General features: G+C 43.9%; 2 protein-coding genes across 3 annotated transcripts; one reads left to right on the top strand and one right to left on the bottom strand.

Moving 5' to 3' along the window:
- Positions 1-740: 740 nt before the first annotated feature.
- On the bottom strand, positions 741-6,484 carry ap5m1 (adaptor related protein complex 5 subunit mu 1). The gene is made up of 8 exons (XM_080479368.1): positions 6,220-6,484; positions 4,691-5,351; positions 4,350-4,577; positions 4,114-4,253; positions 2,533-2,618; positions 2,309-2,421; positions 2,080-2,176; positions 741-1,988 (listed from the first exon to the last, which is right to left on the bottom strand). The coding sequence occupies exons 1-8, from the start codon at positions 6,285-6,287 to the stop codon at positions 1,906-1,908; spliced, it is 1,476 nt and encodes a 491-aa protein (XP_080335494.1). The 5' UTR covers positions 6,288-6,484; the 3' UTR covers positions 741-1,905.
- exoc5 (exocyst complex component 5) lies at positions 6,475-19,932 on the top strand. 2 transcript variants are annotated; one of them, XM_080479367.1, is made up of 19 exons: positions 6,478-6,658; positions 6,960-7,054; positions 8,788-8,837; positions 9,252-9,399; positions 9,609-9,803; positions 11,295-11,359; positions 11,552-11,580; positions 12,035-12,144; positions 12,268-12,312; positions 12,399-12,539; positions 12,627-12,709; positions 12,787-12,996; positions 13,083-13,230; positions 13,325-13,433; positions 15,252-15,372; positions 16,605-16,691; positions 16,786-16,894; positions 17,570-17,785; positions 18,773-19,932. In XM_080479367.1, exons 5-19 carry the CDS (start codon positions 9,738-9,740, stop codon positions 18,959-18,961), a joined length of 1,728 nt encoding a protein of 575 aa, XP_080335493.1. In that variant the 5' UTR covers positions 6,478-6,658; positions 6,960-7,054; positions 8,788-8,837; positions 9,252-9,399; positions 9,609-9,737; the 3' UTR covers positions 18,962-19,932. The 2 variants fall into 2 exon arrangements, with proteins under 2 accessions (XP_080335492.1, XP_080335493.1); XM_080479366.1 differs by lacking the exon at positions 8,788-8,837 and having other exon boundaries at positions 6,475-6,658.
- The last annotated feature ends 41 nt before the right edge of the window (positions 19,933-19,973 follow it).

The raw sequence follows: 19,973 nt of genomic DNA, 5'->3' as shown, positions 1-19,973 counted from the left end.
AGGAGTCTGGCTGTTGTGGAAGAGTGGCACACAATCTCCTCTGGTTTAACCCTTCACCAGCTGGTTATTCATTCTACTTAATGCACCAAGGTGGAGCTCGTGAAGGTGAAATGCTGCGGAGCGACCAGATGCAGCTCTCTAAATAGTTTCCCTGTAATTAAAAAAGAATGGGTGCCTCTAGAAAATTGGAAGTTAATTTACTTTCATATTTTTTTCAGATTTACGACTAAATTAGCTTGTGTTACAGCAGCGAAGATCAAAACCTCTCATTCCTTCGACAGGCAACTCGGCTGTCACCGTCCTTGTGACTTTTTCACCAATTAGGCCGCTCTTGCTCACTGAATGGGACTGGCTGCTCCAGAGTCCCAGAGGGCCACAGGGTCAGTGCTCAATCACAGTCTGGCGGCGTGTCTGAACCAGCCACTGGCTGACAGGGCGAGGATGGGGTCAGTGGAGGTGGGGGTGGGGGTGAGTGATTGGTGTGGGTGAGGAGACTCCTGCCAACTCTAAAGAGAAGCCTTTTGTAGCCAGGACGTTGGCCAGAGCAGGCTGGCCTTTCACAGCCCCGCCGCCCCGCTCCTCCAGACCCACAACAGCTGATGACAAGACCCCAGCTGCTAATTATCCGGCTGATGGAGAGTCACTGAAGTGGGACTGTCGGAGCGAGGGGTGGCCCTTGTGTCTGCGCTGGGATAAATCCGAGGGAGGGCGAGTACCAGGGGGATAAAAGTATTTCAACGGCAGGTGGAAGTTGTTGTTTTTTTAATTGGTAAACCATCTTACGTACAGTTGAGGTGACATATCCTCAAAACATATACAGATAATGTGTCTGCCACCTCTAACAAAACTTGAGGAAATTATAATCAAAAAAGTAGAGGGAAGAGGCGAAATATCCAAGTTCTTCGTGTTCCTTGAGTACAAACAGAATATGACACTAAACATATTGTGGAAAAAACAAAGCTTGCATATTTGAAAACTCAACTTTTACTTCACGCAAAACATAAAGAAATTACCGTGGCCATACAGTGGAAATAAAGGTTAGGACTCTCGTCTCACAATAAGAGAATCTGCAAGGTCCACATGTTCTCCCTGAGCGAGCGTTCGCTTCCTCAAGGTTCTCCTGGTAACTTCAACAGTCCAAACATGTGATTTAGGTCAAAGGTGAAAACATCATTTTCATCAAGCACCACAACATAATGATAGTTCTTCTTAAAGGGCCGGTTGTAATTTAAAGTTAAATAACATAGAATAACACGAACGTAAATAAGTGTGTCTGCAGTTAACTTTCTTAATCGTTTAAAATATATTTCTCTGTTAAAAAAAAATATGAAAAACTTGAATAAATCTCTAATCATCGCCACGCGACTGTCAAAGATCAGAAAAAAGAAACTATGTGAAAATCTTCCATTGTGACTTTTAAATGGAAGTTAAACACTGGAGGTTAAATGAAATTTGGCACTAACATGTTTTTAATGATCATCTCCTATTGAACTTTTTTCCGTCAGCATGAATTTTTCTTCTCTGTCATGTTGGTATTCCCCCCCCCCCCCCCATCTATTTCAATTGAATTAAAAAACAATTAAAACATCAAGTTGGAAATACTTCAATTTTGAGACAGGATAGTGTCATTTTGGTGGTCACAACGTCAGCATGTATTTCAATAAATGCTGTTTATTGTTACTTCCGGGCTTTTAAAGGACTATCAGGGGAACATTAAGCACTTTAAGTTTGACGTGTGTACTAGGTGAATATACTGTATTTCTCTATGAATGAGTGTCCAGGTTGTGTCCCACCTTTCACCCAGTGTAAACATTGATCAGCTCCAGACTGCTGCAATCTAAAGTTGGATAAATCAGCATAAAAGAGAGACGTTTGCATCACTTTATGATCTTCTTTTATTCTTTGTTACACCATCATCTGTCCAGACGATACCGGAGCAGAACCTGTTGAATTCCATATGAAGTACTCGTTGGACTGAAGTTCTCTGGCTGAAGGAGGAGACACACACGCACAGTATATTTAGTTTTAGATCTGTGATATGCAGCAAACATTTTGAAACAAAGCCTCATGTAACCTTACACGTGATAATACGAGGTTTGGCTGAGGAATAAACCTGCACTGAATGCTGGTCCACACAACATCCAGACAGCGTCATGTCAGGCACTTTGAAATACATCTGCACAGAGAGGATGACAACCAATCATACTTATATATATATATATAAATACATTTCGCATCAATTTCAATGTGTCTTACAGAGAAGTATTATGTCTTTTTTTATCAATGACTGAAACACATATGAACTTACTTTGAGGTAAGCGGTGAGGTCTGTGCAGAGGGGGTCCGCAGGTCCTGCTGCAGGCCCAGAAAAGCTGATTTTACCTTCCAAAGTGACTTCACGAGACTTGGGAAACTTTTGTCCTTCACATTAAGAGAAGTTCAAAGTATATTATTATTATCATATATTATTGTATAAGGATTCAGCTGCAATGAAAGTATTTTGACCTCGTTGCTGAGGAGTACGGTTCTCACCCAGGGCCCAGACGAGCAGGTTCTTCTCCTTTGAGACGTCCACCTGTCCGGAGCTCACCTTCACCTCCACGACGCCCATCTGATCCCTGCAGACGCACAGACAGGAGGGTCTTTACCAAGCAACATTTCCCATTTGCCACTTTTACAAATCAACTTTTGTATCATCATTAATCGTTTCTGGTGGCTGAAGCCACAAAGGAAACTTGTAGACTGCAATTATTACAGACTTTGTGGATTTTATTTCTGCTATGGTTGTTGGACAGCATTTAAAGCAGGGATGTCAAACATAAGGTTCCATGAACCAAAACTGGCCCGCAAGAGGCTCCAATCTGGACAAACCACCAAGCAAAGGGTGAAAGTTTCAAAGAAAACATAATTTTTTTTAAGAACAGATTTCTTAAGAGTAGTGGACACAACACGGAGATCCTGAGATCATTGTGAGTAAACTAGCATTAGACTCAAAAACATGCATCACGCAACAGCTAGAAGAAGCTTTTGGGACATTTCACTGTACAGCATTTTGCATCAGAGGGTTTCATCATGAGTTTTGTGAAAATATAGACATTTTAATCACGTAATCTCTGCACCACAACAAAAAAAAAACCCTTATAGTTCAAGGTTATTGTGACACACAAAAGGTGAAATTGGGCTGTTTGTGGTTCTGATTTAAAACATGTGGCTGGATTGTAAATAGAAGAATTCACCTGGCTGTTGGAGGATTTGCTTAATAAGTTGAGGATTAGTCGAGATGTGACTTATGTTAAAGACTTATGTTGAATGGTTTTTTTTATTACACAAACAGTCATTTGAGAGATGCCAACAATCGGTTAGGTTCAGTGAAAATAATCTCACAAAAAGTGATTCTACTTCAGATTCTTATTCAAACATTGTATGCTATAATAATGTCCTGCAATGGTTCCTCGCAGACAGGATCTGAGGGTTTTCTGCTTTGGAGGTGTTATAAAAACACAATAAGACACTTCATGTCATCTACAAACTACTTAATTTTTTGAGGCTCTTGCTATTGTGTATTGATGAAAGTCAGAGTTTCAGTCAGTTTTTGGCTTCGCTGTAATTATTTGAGATCACAAAACATCTTCTTTAGATTTGTGGTAGTAAAATAATTTAGGAGTTTTATAGGCTTTAGGTCTGTATGTAGCAATTTTGTTCATTATTAGGGGTTTCCATAGGTGAAAACCACATTGAGCAAGATGCATTTACCCTTTCAATCATATCCTGTCAATGTTGATCCTTCTTACCACAACTCCTAGAGTATTTTCCGATATCAAAAAGATCCATAAACTAGTGGAAAGCAGTGGAATAACGCTTCACCTCTATATATTGGTAATTACAGTGGCCTCATGTTACACATTTAGAACACAGTCAAAAACGCACTGTAATATTGGAGAACCATATATGTTGCAATAAGGCTGCACTGGAAAAAGGGGCAGAGGACTTCTCACAAGTTTACGGCAATAAAATCAGAATTCATCAAGTTGCAAAGCCTCAATATAAGAGGAAACGGAGAACACTGGATCCGATAGTCAAAGCTGAACCGTTTCATCATCTCGTGCTGTTTACCTGTTGAAAAATGGCAGGTGTGCTTCACAATACTCAAAGCTGTTCTTCACACTCTCGTGCAGTTTGAGGCTTGCTGACACACGCAGCTGGTTCTCCTCTTCCTTCAGCTGATATGAACCTAAGATGGGGGGAACGGGGACCTGAGGCAAATTGAGATATTCAGGGTGACGCAGCTGGAAAACAAATTCAAACGCATGTGACAGTGAAGCTCCTTTGACTTCTGTAAAGATTTATACCTGAGAAGTATAGCTGCAAAGTCTGAAAGCCTCCAAAGGGGGGGAGAAGGGAAACTTATAGGGACCGGAGAAAGCTGAGCTGTCACAGTTATCGACACTGCTGGCAGTCAGGATACTAGAATCCAGTGAGGTGACACATGGATGGATGAGGAGGTCCTGCAGTGGAGAACCGTTTGGTGGCAACGAAAGAGTCACGGTCACATTTGGAAGAACCCCTTCCACTTCACACTGTCGGCAGAGGGACAAAAAAGTAGAGACATTTAAAAAAAATAAAAAAAAGACAAGATTCCATCAATTGGTTATGATGACATGAAAAACTATATTTTACAGTGCGTACGTACTTTGCATGTCACAGTCCCATAAACATCCCACAAGTCCTGTCTGCTTCGGTTACCATACTGCATGGAGCGTACTGTTTCCAACAGGGCTACGTTCACCACAGGTCGGCCGCGGTGAAGGCCCGTCTTCCAGGCCGGCTGCTTCTGGATCCCACCAGGAGCGGGTACTGTGGGTGTGAGCGGTGGGCCCAGTGGTGGCACATCGAGGGGTGTGCCAAGTGGACAAATCTGCAGGAGGACAGAGGGCAACATTGCCAGCCGAGAGGCCAGCCCCTCGCCATCCGGCTTGCTCCCTGAGCCAAGGAGGAAAGTCTGCAGGCCTGCCAGCAGCGTGAGCCCCTGGGAGACCGACAGCAGGCTGGCCAGAGGTGGCCGTGGCTCAGGAGGGGCGTCTACCAAAGGCAGGCAGGCCAGAATGAGCGAACCGTGCAGAATAGCCAACACTGGCCAAAGTGCTTCTTTTTCAGGACCGTCCACATGCAGCTCCAGAGCCGGCGCCCCTGGACGATATCGGCAGTCATCTCTGAGAGCTACGTAAGGCTTGTCTGAATCTGAAAGGCCCAGCTCAGTGAGGAGGTGCTGCAGGATGACAGGATCCTCTGGGACTGGGAGGTACAAGGAACCTGCAAGACTTTTTGCACGGTACTCTACAGTAGAAAACCTCCTGTGGGGGAAAACACAAAACATCATAACACCAAAAAAAAAAAAAAAAGACCCTATGATATCTATCCACTGGCCGGGTGGGAAAAAAGAAATACATACTATATACATATTCAAATGAAACACTGATATATTTTACACTATACTGAACATATTAACAAGACAAAGCTCTTTAGTTCCTTAGGTAAACATAATCCACTCATATTTAAACTTTAGCTGCATCATTAATATAAGTTGATTAAAGATGATGAAGAAAAGCATGAATTAGGTTCAAACAGGTGCATCACTAACAAATGGAAAACAGTGGTTAATTGTCCAGACTTAAACAGCAAAGCTTCCATTTATTTCAGATTTATTACAAATAAACTGTAATAATTAAAATCTATCTTTTAACTGGTTAAAATGTCATCTTATCACCAGTTATACAGTATCTCCAATTACTTCAATATTTCATGAGATCAGATATATAGCCTTTTTTAACATCATGATTCCAATTTCATTTCTTAGAAATAAATGACCGAGCGATTGCATTCTCCACTTGTTCTTCAGATACATCGGAATATCTATTTTCTTTATTTCTTGAACTTCTTAGTGTCTGAATGGTGCTAGAGAAATACATTTGCATGTGAATATATACAGCACGCTGATTTTGTAGAAAACACAGAGTTTCGTTTGAATGCTCATGATTTCCCTTGATTTGATTGAATAATATGAATTGATACTCTGGTTGTGTCCATTTATTCTTACTTGACGAGTCTTTTGAAACATAACAAGTTTAGGTACGTTCGATATATCAATCCAGTGAATTGACTCAGAAATATAAACATTTGAAATGCAGCATGTTTATGAACAAATGCCTGTAAGCCACAAACCTTGAGAACCGTACAGACGCATTTTCTCCTTTTTCATGAGAAATAATCCACAAAGCGCGCAGGGTCATATCTCGAGCTTCAAGAAAATCCTTATCAGTGAGATATTCTGAAACGTAAAACTATAAAATCTCCATCTTTTGTTGTTAAATCCAGACACCCCTGTGTCTCTCTCTGTCTCACTTCCCGTTTCTGTATCACATGACAACCAGCTGACACCTGCGCACGCGCAGTGTTTGTCAGCTGTCCCCACCCGTCTCTCCCACACCGGAAGCTGGATTACCGAGCAGCTAGCTGTCAACAAAGGGCAAAAGAAAACTGCACCAAATCCCAAACATCCATGTAGAGGTCCGCTGCCTCCGCGGGCTCCTTCTGCTGAATTTCACCCCGCTGCGCCGCCAGCTGAAAGCGGAACATGGCGACGACGGCTCAGCTGTTCGAGGTAAAAAGACAGCATCATGCTATCCCAGGAGCTAAGTGGCTAACTATCATTATTTTAACGGTTCTGAGATTATTCATCCACACATGAAGAAATAATATAAACAGCTGGGAAGGTATACTAAAAGAAGAATATTGTTCACTAAGACGATGTCGATAATTGGCGCAAACTGCAGTGTTATTGAGTGTTCTGCAGTCAAATCAAAGTGCAACGATTTACCAAGACACTGCTGATTGTGGGGTTTTAATCACTATTATTATTCCGAAAGATTATCGCCTCACGCAGACCTTATCTCTCCCCGCAGGAGCCCTTTGATGCAGATGAGTACATAGAGAGGCTGGCCTGGAGGACTCCTGGAGGAGGTTCCAAAGGAGGAGCTGAGGCGTTTGACCCCAAAAGGTACTGCAACTACACCTTAACCTACACACACATTCACACACTCACATAATAAAAGTGACTAGACTTTTCTTACGTTGTTACTCTATGGGGAAGACTGTGTCTCATTTGGTAGAGTTGTTGTCTTTCAATCGCAGGTTCGATTCCTCCTATCCCCCTGACATATCTCAGTTGTTGTGGGACTAAAAAAGGTTGATCTAATCTAATCTAATCCACAAACTGCCCCCATTGGATGAATAGTGTAGCCACAGCCACTGTTTGGGGCAGTGGTGGGCTAGTGATTTGAGACTTGTGATTGGAAGTTCACAGGTTCAATTCCCACAGCAGACAGCTCACCACTGCAGGTTCCAACACCCTTAACCTCCATCAGCTCTCCAGAGCGCCATAATGTGGCGGTCCACCACATCATAGAAATGGGATGAGGAATATATTGAAAAAGGAATTTCAAATGCATTAATACATGCATATTAATAGCAGAAGCATAATTCAGACTCCTTTTATTGCCTTTCAGACTATGTGACATGATGAGAACAAAACACGATTTTCAGGTGATGGTGTATAGTGAAAAAAATAGAGATAAAACATGACAGAATTAATGAAAATAAACTAAGAAAGGGATAAATAGACTAGTAGGATAGAAAAATATGTACAGTATTGAGCAGCATAGGGCAGCAGCAACAGCTTAAAGTGGTGGTCAGTGTAACAATACAAGTACATCAGCGGTCATGGTGGCTAAAGTGACTTAGAACATTTTAACGTCAGGCACATTATCAAGTTGCAGCATTCAGTGTCGGGGAGTAGGGCAGTTCATCAGTCTTTTGCCAGGATGCAGCGCAGCTTCCTCCCAGAGAGCAGGGAGGTAAACAGTTAGTGTGTAGGATGGGTGGGGTTATGGAGGGTGCAAGTGGCTCTCTCCGTGAATCTGGTGGTGTAGATGTCACATTATGTAACATTCTTATTGTGCGCTGTATTGCTTTGTGTGCACATTTTGCTCAAGAAATTATTTCTTTGCACTCAAAATGTCAACAATCATAATTGTCCATCAGCGTTCAGCATCTCAATGTGGTATTTCTGTCCAGAATGAATATTTTAGTATATTCATGCTTTAAAGTTATTTAGAAGCTGCAAACCCGTCATACATTTCTAATAAGAAAGAAAAATTGATGCATATATAGTTTCTTCGCAGCTAACTATGGGTGAGAGCAGGATACTCCCTGGACAGATGACCAGTCCATCACAGGACACACACACGCACTCACATTCACACCGAGGGACAATTTAGAGTCGCCAATTAACCTCACATGCATGTTTTTGGACTTTGGAGGAAACCGGAGTACCTGGAGGAAACTCACTCACACACACACGGGAAGAACATGCAAACTCCCAAATAAACTACTGAAATATAATTAACAATGTTTAGATATATTTACTTATATTTCTTTCCAGAAGTAAATTTAGATTTTCTACAGAACCACGTGTCGCCCCTCACTTACTAAAGCTCTTCCCTATTACCGTCACGCTCATTTGGACTTTGTGACGGGTCGCAGGAAATCGAGAAATAAATTTGTTTAAGAATCCTTTGCATGTTTTCCTCCCTTCCTGTTTGTTGTGATGTTTACACTCTGGGACAGGGTTGCATCTCGTAAGCAAAAATGCCACAACAGTTTAACGATACCGTAGATCCGTCCCGCCTTATCTGCTTCCTCCACAAACTGTTGCCACTACCTCCTCGGAAGCTTTCAGCGAGGAGTCGGGAGACAACATATCTGTGGAGGGCCACCATACTGTGAGTCACCAGCCAGGGAATGAGTGTCTGTTGGGAAGGGATGGGAGATGTCTTTAAGCTGTAGCCACTGCTGAGGGAATTAGTCAGGAGATTATACACTCATCGTTTTGGGATGTTTCCTGCTCTGTGAAATGTGGTGCTGACTTAGAACATTTGCTCTGCAGTCCTGATGGCACTTAAAATGCAGCTGACGAAGCTGCTAGTTTTCAGAGCTTCTTAAGACTTGGGACCCAGGAATTAAGCATCTGGCACTATTCTGCGACTATTAACTGTAACTGTGAGGTTAGTGGGACACATTTAGCCTCGTGGTGCCCAATTACTCCTCTGAAATTAAACTGTTTCTGCGTGTGTCACCTGTTGTTTAGAGCAGTTTAGTTTTTTTTCTTTCTACATAACTTCATTTCTCTGTGTTAGGCTGCTAGAGGAGTTTGAGAACCACATCGAGGAGCTGAAGCAACTGGATGAGAAGATCCAGCGGAAAGTGGAGAAGCTTGAGCATCAGTGTCACCGTGAGGCCAAAGAATTTGCCCATAAAGTGCAAGATCTGCAGAGGAGCAACCAGGTGTGGTGTTCTGTGAAAATGTCTTTCAATCCCCGTGTTTGTAGTTCTATCTCCCACGTCGCCCTGTCCATGTGTGGACATTGCTTCAAACGGTGCGGGAATACTTTGAATAGCAGCTGTCGCTGTCGGTGTGTGAATGGGTGGATGTGATTATATTAGTACAAACTGCCTTTGTTTTTCGTTAATATTTCCTTTGGTTTCGAATACAGGTGGCCTTTCAACATTTCCAAGAGCTCGATGAGCACATCAGCTACGTGGCCACCAAGGTTTGTCACCTTGGCGACCAGCTGGAGGGGGTGAACACGCCGCGCCAAAGGGCCGTGGAAGCTCAGCGTCTGATGACCTACTTCAACGAATTCCTGGACGGAGAACTACGCAGCGATGTGTTCAATAACCCCGACAAGGTGAACACGCTGTGCGTGTGCGTGTGCGTGTGCGTGTGCGTGTGCGTGCGTGTGCGTGTGCGTGTGCGTGTGCGTGTGCGTGTGCGTGTGCGTGTGCGTGTGCGTGTGCGTGTGCGTGTGCGTGTGCGTGTGTGTGTGTGTGTGTGTGTGTGTGTGTCCATTGATGAGGGCCCCCACTGTGCTACTGCTGGAGGTGAGAATGAACAGGATTATGAGGTAAACCATCCATATTAATTTGTCAAGTTTATCCCTTTAGTTGGATCCCTCGGCTAATTTGGATTAATAAACTGTCATTTGCTGTCTGACAATAGCGAGCTGATTGACTAGCATGGATGTCAACATGCTCATGTCAAACCTAATTGCATTTTCAGTAGGTTGTCTTGAAGTGAGAATTTGGTTGGTCCTCAGCTTTGTGTCGCATTACAGCAGGAAAGAGCTTCTGGCTAAGATGGCTCGTGTAAGGGCAGCGTTAACATGCGGGCGAGGAGATGAGATGCACACTCCTGCTCAGTTCCTGTTGACACAAAGACCGTGCTGATCCCAGACAAGTGACCCCCGAAAGTTTGATGCTGCAGTTTTAGTCGCGACAGCGGAGAGATTGGGATGCTTCAGATTAATTTCTGTTGGTAGGAGTATCATCAGTGGATGCAGTGAAGTGAGTCTGGGGGTCAATCCCAGAGACGGAAGCTAAAGATGGAGCTCGTTTTCCGGAAAGGCGTGCAGAAATATCTGGTCAGATTCCTTTTCCTGAGCATACCTCCAGACGAGGGGGAAAGAGGAAAGCTGCAAGTGAATAGCTGGAGGGGGATGGCTTTGCTAATCCTTCTGAAAGGGAGGGCTGGGCCGCCAGCGTGGAGACAAGTGCTGCTAAACCCTGACTGCAGGGAGACGGCTACATTACTTACATGGGATTTAGCTAATCTTAGCTGGGGGACAGATACTTAGAAAACCTTCGCCGAGCAGAAAGGCTGGATCCTCCTCACGGGAGCAGAGTAATGATGTTAGCTGAGGCAGGCATCTGCGGGAACAGAGGAGTTGCGGACGGCGGGCCTTTCGTAGGTCCGGGGCTTTTTCATCCAGTGTGTATGTCAGGGAGGACGGAGGGGTGGGGGTGGGGGAGGTGGGGTCCTCAACAGGGCCCCCTTTTTTTAGACAGATATCCCCGGCCGGACAGATTATTGAAGGCGATTTAGACTCCTGTGGGATTACAGCCCATTCAGAAAAGGCATGCCAATAAAGAGTTGGATGTGCTGCTAAGTCAGGACTGCTGCTGCCGGTGCCCAGGTGAGCACAGCCCGTCTGTTATCAGCTCCCTGTTCAACACGGGGGTGGTGGAGGAGGGCTGCTCTAAGATGATGATCCCCTCAGGTGGAGGCACCACCAGGGGCCTGCCCACTTTCTGTCCGGATGTCCACCTCACACGCTCTATCTCTCCCTCTTTGTACCTCCACTGACACCCCCCCCCCCCCCTTTTTTTTTCTGCCCCTTCAGATTAAGGAGGCTGCTGATATCATTCAGAAGCTGCATCTCATTGCCCAGGAGCTGCCATTCGACAGGTGAGTCAGGCATCCTGCAGGCAGCTTAAGACAAGAGCACCGTCGAACAACGGGGAGGTGGTGTATTAGTTATGTTCCTCACAGTGAACCTATCAAGTATTTGTTCACTGTTTTAATTCAGTATAATTATAAAAAAGAAGAAAAAAAAAAAGGAACTCACTTTATTCCACTTTATTTTGTTTTCTCTGACAGGTTTGCAGACGTGAAGGCAAAAATCGCAAGTAAGTCTGCAACCGAACTTACCAGCTTCTTTTTGGGATAAGTTTTATTGAAATTCTTTTCTGAAAGAACACAAGGAAACACACTGCACATGAACATAAAAGCAGATGCTTATGTTTTCATCCAATCAGTGTGGGAACTACATTCACATCAGGTTGCAACAATATCCAATAAATGAATGCATAAATAAATAAAGCACCATCCAGCAGCAGGTAGCAGGTAACTACAACCAGTGTTTGGGATGAAGAGGCAGGCCTCCACCCACTTCCTTATTCTGACAAATATTGTGATGTAAACATCTTTCCTTAATCATAAGAGGAAGATTTGTTTTTCAACCTCATGACTCTGACGATTTCGATCCACTGAAAGGTTTGTTTGTAGCCATTCACGAGTATTTGCTTTTTCTGTTGCTATTTTTAATATATTACGGGTTTTTTTCTATTGTTTTCTGCTTAGGTAAATATCACGACCTGGAGAGACAGTTAATCCAGGAGTTCACAGCAGCCCAGCGCAGGGGGGAGATCGGACGGATGCGTGAGGTTGCAGCGGTTCTTTTACATTTCAAGGTGATCCAGAAGAAAGAGCCTCAACTTGGAAAAAGCCTGTCAATTGATACACGACGTATCAGAACGCCAAGAAAACACAGACAATGATACCCGAATAATAACACCCATTTGTTTTTTTGAAAGGGCTATGCACACTGTGTGGATGTCTACATCAAGCAATGTCAGGAAGTGAGTGGACCAAGTTTTTTCTCGCATCTATTTGTTTATATTCTGCAGAAACTTGCTCAGTCAGAAGTTTGACGCTCTTTGTTTAGGGGGCTTATCTGAGGAACGATGTGTTTGAGGACACTGCCGTCCTCTGTCAGAGGGTCAACAAACAGGTGGGCGAGGTCTTCAGCAGTCCGGAGACGGTCATGGCCAAACTCATCCAGAACATCTTCGAGAACAAACTGCAGGTATGTCTGCTTCTCTTTACTATCTAGATCCCTGTTTGTTCGCTCTTGTACTAAACTTGATTTGTGTTTTGTTTTTTGTTTTTTTAGGCACACGTTCGGGAAAAACTGGACGAGACGCGACACTCTGATGTGGAGCAGTACTTGAAGAACCTCTATGACCTTTACACCAGGTAATACATTAGTGCATCTTCACTCTAGTTGACCTCCCGGATGAGCTGTGAAAAGTTTGAATGTGCCACTTTCCCAGGACGACAGCGTTAGCCGCGAAGCTCACAGAGTTCAACCTGGGCTCAGACAAGCACACCTTTCTCTCCAAGCTCATCAAGAGCATCTTTTCCGCGTACTTGGAGAGTTACATCGACATGGAGCGGGAGTACCTTCGCACTCGAGGTGCCCTGATCCTGCAGCGATACTACGACTCCAAGAACCACCAGAAACGTCCAATCGGCACCGGCAGGTCTGTCAGTTCAGCTTCTTTTCACACGGGAGTTTTTAACCTACTTTGAAACATCGAAGGTTGATGTTGAGCTTTTGTCTCCACAGTATTCAGGAGCTGAAGGAGCGGATCAGGCAGCGTACCAACCTTGCTCTGGGCCCCATCATTGACACTCACGGGGAAACCTTCCTGTCTCCAGAACTGGTCGTCAACCTGTTGCAGGAGACGCGCCACGCCTTTGAGAGGTGTCACAGGGTGAGTCCACTGGACTGGAAACCCGAGGGGCGTTAACTTCAGTGGACACTTCTTCAAGGACAAGGTCACATGCTTCTCGTTCTGTGTTTTACAGCTTTCAGATCCTTCTGATCTGCCCAAAAATGCCTTCTCCATTTTCCTGCTGCTGGTGGATCATTTGTGTGTGGAACACATCGACTACGCCCTGGAGATCGGCCTCTCAGGTACGTCCCACTGAGCTCCATAAAACCATAATGTGCGTGCGCCGTGTGCTGATTCATCCTACTGTTAAGAGCATAAATCCAGTAAATCGCGATGGGCAAACAAAAGTGTTGCAGAACCAAACTGCACACCCTCACCACATAAAAAAAAAGAATATGTTTATTGAGAACACACAAGATTTAACATATCATGGTTTATCATGTTGTGGGATATGTTTGGTTTAAAGTTGTTGTGTCGCTATACACTGTGACATTTTTTACCACCTTAATGGTTATTTTAAATCTGGGGTGAGAGGGGTTCATTGACTGCTGTTTTCATGGTCAAGGGACTTCAAACAGTTAATTTTCTGATAAACTACATCGCACAGTGTGATTGAAGAGCTGCTGCTAATTGCAGCCGATACACGTGACGATCAAATGACCTAAAGTGAAGCTTGGTGATTCCCTCATGTGGTTACTGTTGTAGTGAACGCTGTGACAGAGAGAAACATTGTGCAGTCAGACTTTCTATTCCAAGTGCAAACCTTCTCCAAGTGTATGGGTTAGGGGGTCACTGCAGACTGGGAACCGGCCACAATAGCTGGGTTAGGGATCTGGTTGGATGGGAAATGGGCGGCTGGCTGAAAGTACAACATTGACTTACATGCAAAAGGAAAATTAGTGTGGAACTGCCCAGAAACCTTTCTGTTTTGCTTCAGATTTTCACCTCTAATATTTCCCACATCTTCACATGAAAAATGTATTTACCTGTGCTCGTACCTTTTTTTGCTGACAGTTTTGTATTTCCAACGACCAACCAGACACTTTGACTCACTACACCACCTAGTGGACAAGATAGCATGCTAAATTTAATGCCTTTCCCTTGATTGTATTACATTACAAGCAGCTATTCGTTACATGTTACACCTGTAATTGTTAAATATGTGTTTTCGAGCAGCTTCTAGGTTCACATTGCACAGCGTAGCAGGTAATCAGTTAAAACTAAACAGTCTGGAGCCTTTAGAAGCCGAAAACTATTAAATTGAATTGACTATGACCAAATTGTCCTTTGGGTAAGTAATATCCTTTACGCTGTTTTCTATTTATTTTCATCTCTCATTAGCACATTCAGTTCTCATGAAATCCAACAGTAGGAGCAGTGCATTGTGGGTCAGGAGCGCCTTTGTTTTCGTCCTGCAGCAGCTTTTTGTTTGTCCTCCACGTGTGATGTTTTCTACTGTTGACCCAGGAAGAGGCCAATCAGATTCAAAATGGTCTCTCAGGCACCTGTGGAGGATACTTTAACATATGTTGAAACAGTGTGTGTTGAAACATTCAAACTGTTGAGATGTTTTGCTTCAACGCCTGCCGTAACATCATTTTACTGCGGTCTGATGACCAAATTAAGCTTGTTGCTATGGTTACCATTACACACTATAGGCTGCCGATTTTATAGCCACTTTTTCCAACAACAAAAAGCAGGAAAAGTGACGTATCCAAGTGTGTTTCTTTACATGGGTTGTGTGGAGCTGTACAGTAGGTAGGCAGCTTATCATTTTCAAGCAGATCCAGTGGAACCAAACATGCAGTTAGTTTCTCCTGTGTTCAGTTCTTGAGGTGTATTGTGTGTTGAAGAAGTGGATCTCTGATGTCCATGTAGTTCGATTACTTTCTCCTGTTTGACGCCGAAGCGAAACGTCACTGTGAAAGAGAATTTCTGCTTCGTGCTTTGTTCTTTTGTAACGTTTGGTTTTTCTGCTTTTCTGTGAGTCATGCGGGTTCATTCTCACACTTGAATCTTTCCTGTTTTACTGATCCTCACTCCAATCCTCTATTCGACAGCAATTCCCTCATCCGACGCCAAGAATGCCAACCTGTACTTCCTGGATGTAGTTCAACAAGCGAACTCGATCTTCCATCTGTTCGACAAGCAGTTTAATGACCAGCTCATGCCTTTGATAAGGTCAGTCAAGGGTTAAAGTACCAGCGATCTGCTAATATTGAAGGAAACCAGAATGAGACACTTCCTCCAGAGCAATTGTTTTATTTTGAAGGATTTTGGCGGACAGGCCACATCGCTTAAACCGTTCATTGCTCCCAGCAGTCTGACAGTATCTGAACTCCCGATTCAAAAACTACATTGAGGGGCTATTATGGTATGTGTGGGCACCCTTTGCAGCGCAACTTGCAGTTGTTGAACCAGAGTTTGAGTGTGATCCTGTGTGTCGTTTTAATTGATCTCAGAGGTACTTAAGAGCTGGAGAAATCTGCTCATTACACATGGTGCTTTGTCAACCATGAACAGAAGGCATATAGAGGCACAGTAACGATTGGATGTAATACATCTGTGAAATAATCTGAATTCTTTTGACTGTAAAGTGCAGGGATGATGTTTGGCACACTGCGGGACTTGCAGGTTTGTCAGGACTTCCGTCTCTAATCGACTCTGGAGTGTCGAACACATTTTGGTTCAGGGGCCACATACCAAACTATTTCATCTTGAGTGGGCCGGATTGGTAAAATAGTACCATAGTAAACCTTCTGGTGCAAAATACAGTGAAATGTCAAAAAACAACAAGTCAAACTGTTGTATTCGGCGTGTTTTTAGTTAGTTTGATAGCAATGAGGTAGTTATCTTTCATGGCAGCATCACTGATATCGCAGCTCGGGTCTCAGTGTTAAAGTGCTACTCTTAAGAAATTTGTTTAAAAAAAGAAAAATTCAGTTTTCTTTGAAATTTCTATATTTGACTTGGTGGTTTGTTGGGTCAGACTGGAGCCTCTCGCAGCCCGGTTTTGGCCCACGGGCCTTATGTTTGACTCCACTGCTCTAAATAGTTTGTCGTGTGGATTCCCCTGACGTGTGTGAGTACACTTGTCAGACAAACGGTAAAATAAGGATGACTACCATTGCCTGCGAGTCCTCCTACAGTTCTACAACTCGTTGTCTCAGACTGTATCAAGAGTCTTTTCTATTTGTCTTAATCAACCCGTCCCGACATGCCGCAACATACAGTGTAAAGAAGTTTAATAGATCCCATAATCACTTACGACAAAAGTCTATCTACCTTTATAATACCCCCGTTATTGTGAGCACCGTGTGTGTAGTTCATGCGGTATTCAGGTTTTTTTTGTTTTTTTCAAAGTCTCTTTATGCGTCGGAACTCTCAAAATGTCCTTTCGTTTTTGTCCCCAGCTCATCTCCAAAGTTAGCCGAGTGCCTGCACAAGAAGAAAGAGGTGATAGAACAGATGGAAGTGAAACTGGACACAGGGATCGACAGGTTGGTATTCTTACAACAGGTATCGGCTGCCAGCAGGAAGAGGTGTTGGGAGCATTTATCTGTGAGCTGAAATCCTTCAAAAATGTTTTCACAGAACACTAAACTGCATGGTGGGTCAGATGAAGCACATCCTGGCGACGGAGCAGAGGAAGACGGATTTTAAGCCCGAGGACGAAAATAACGTCATGATCCAGTACACTACAGTAAGAGGGGGGGAAAAAAACTGCACATCTTGTTGTTCTCACATGAAACATTTACACCTTCTATTAGGACAGGGCTGTCAAACATGTGGCCCGTTTTGCCAAAACCGGCACACATTTAGCTTTCGTCACATATGTTCTGTGTCACAGCAAAAAAAATTCAAAATTAAACGTTGTCATGATATTATTTAACCGGTTTGACACCCCTGTGTTAGGATGTACAACCTGTGAGGAACTTAAAAAAAAAATCACTCATAAAACAATAATCTATCTTAATATTTGTGCTTCAAGTGTAGTTTCACTATAAGTCCAATAATTTTATCATGAAAATTGACCTTTTTGCATATTTATAGATCCATCAATGTTGAGGAGACACACAGAGTGAAGCTGTCCTGAACAGAAATGGACAAATCACACACACTTGAACCTTTAATTTCAAGTTATTGAACGTTGAACATTTTTTGGGATCCTGACATGAACTAGTAATCCCAAGCACACAGAGCGAGAACATGAAGACTCCTCATTAAAATGAAAACAATCCAGGTTATAGCCGAGAGCATCCAGGGCAACAATATGGCTTCAGTAGAATTAGATATATTTGAAATGAACGCATTCACTCCTTTGGCCACTTTGTCAGCCTGCTCTCTGTGTTTCCCTGTGCGTGACCCCGTCTGGCAGGCCTGCTCCAAAGTGTGCGCCTACGTCAGTCGGCAGGTGGAGCACGTGCGGAAGTCCATGGACGGGAAGAACGTGGACACGGTGCTGACGGAGCTGGGAGTTCGTTTCCACCGGCTCATCCACGAGCACCTCCAGCAGTACAGCTACAGCTCGATGGGAGGCATGCTGGCCATCTGCGACGTGGCCGAATACCGACGAAGCGCCAAGGACTTCAGGGTGAGCGGGGGGGCGTGGGGGTGGGGGGGCACGGGGCCAGAACACACTGGTCACAGGGCTAACATGACTGTGTTACTGGGACAGTGAGCCGTCACTACGGGTCGGCTTCTCCGAAATACTAAACACAATTAATAAATAACAGCTCGGTCCATAAATATTTGGATTGAGACAAAGAGGAACCAAAGCATTTTTAGAACGCAATCCTTTCATTTCACAGCCACAAAAGTAACTGGACAAATTAAATAATTGAAAATCAAATGTTCATTTCTAATACTTGCTTGAAAACTCGATGCTGACAGTGGCTTCCTGAAGTCTTGAACTCATTGACGTCACCAGGCGCTGGCTGGGTTTCCTCCATTTTAATTCTCTGCCAGACCGTCACTGCAATGGACTTCTGTTTGTTTGTGGCCCTTTCTGACCCAAGTTTAGTCCTAAACATTTGAAAGGCATGATCAGTTGGGTTAAGATCAGTTTGGGTTGAATATTCCACTTCATTGCTTTGATAATCTCCCAGGGTGCTTTTCGCTGTACACTTTGGTCTTTGTCCATCTGGATTATGAGACGCCGCCCATTGGGCTGAATTTGATCAAACAGTGCGTCTCTGAACGCCTCAGAATTCATTCAGCTGCTTCTGTCCTGTGTCACATCATCAACCTTGAAATTTAAACTTTAAAGTTTTTCTTTGTTGGGGTGCAAAGTATACTGTATGTAAAGCAAATGTTGCATTTTTCAATTTTGTTTTTAAAGCTTGTTTGACACCCCTGCTATAAACATTCAATTATCAAAATGTTTTAAAAAAGATTTTTAAAGCATCATGACAGTATTTGTATTTTAGTATGAAATTGTCCCCAGTTTTTCCTTTATTTGACATTGAATGCGTAAAGATTTAAAGTCCCGTCACATAAATGAGGATGAACATGAATGAATGATCTTGCAGCCTTTCGTCGGTTGTTTTCAGCTCGGTTTTCCCTCCGTCCCGTCCTGCAGGTGCCTCTCGTGCTGCAGCTCTTCGACACCCTCCACGCGCTCTGTAACCTGCTGGTCGTGGCGCCCGACAACCTGAAGCAGGTGTGCTCGGGCGAGCAGCTCACCAACCTGGACCGGAACCTGCTGCACGGCTTCGTCCAGCTCCGAGTGGACTACCGCTCAGCCAGACTGGGCAGACACTTCAGCTAGTGACTGAACACGCGGCCCCGTGCGCTCCGTCCAGTAAATTATACTTTGATTGAGACGATGCACCTTTTCAGATATCTGTTTCCACTTCAGAGAAGACGTCAGTCTGGCCGCAGCGCACTGACTCTACCACGGTGCTTTGTGCATCAAGGAGACAAAGGCTGCTGCTTCTTGAATTTGGGAAATGTGCATTTTACCTTTTGTTTTTTCATTGTTTATTCCTCCAAGCTCAAGAAATGTCTATTGACTTAGGATTTAATTTGTTTTTAAATATTAATCCATCCTAAATCTATGTGGCAAAGATGTCTGACATATTAAAATGGAATGATCTACACTGATCTGTGCTTATGGACCCTTAATTGATTGTGCCAAATATGTAAATGTGGCCACACATGCACAGGAATAGCTAAATAAAGCTGCTTTAAACAGACGATGTCTCAAGTCAAACACCAGGCCTGCGGTCGCTCTGTATGGAACCCCGACAGAGGCGACCTGACCAGGCGTGAGATCAAGCTCCGTCTGGTAGAGAGAGAGAGAGAGAGAGAGAGAGAGACACATGATCACCTCTGGAACCTTTGACCGTCCACCACAAAGCAGAGGTCAAGAAGCCATCAGTGAGAAGTGTGATCTGAACTCTGAGCAGGTCTGAGAACCTCCCAGGGGGTTTGGGTGGTCCCTTCATGGCTCAGGTCATTGAGTGAATATGTGTCACTGTAATTGCACAGATCAACACTTGCTCATCCAGCGGTGCGCGCAGTCCAAAGACATACTTGGTCTGATCTGCAGTCTTTCTGGGTCAGGGGACAAAGACGTGTTGACCTCCGATGATTAAGGAAACAAACTAGAAGGGACTTCTTCACACAGGGCTTATCGGAGGCCCACGTTAACCATCCTCAGCGTCTCCGGCACAAAGCTGCTCCCTCTGTACTGCTGTTTACCTTAATTAGTGACTCAATAAAAAAAAGTTGCATTTCATATCGGCCCTCTGTGAGCATCCTTCATTAACTGCGAGCCG

The sequence above is a fragment of the Lipophrys pholis genome (genome assembly GCF_963383615.2).
Source record: "Lipophrys pholis genome assembly, chromosome: 14".
NCBI lineage: Eukaryota > Metazoa > Chordata > Actinopteri > Blenniiformes > Blenniidae > Lipophrys > Lipophrys pholis.
This window is presented reverse-complemented; position numbering and strand designations above follow the sequence as displayed.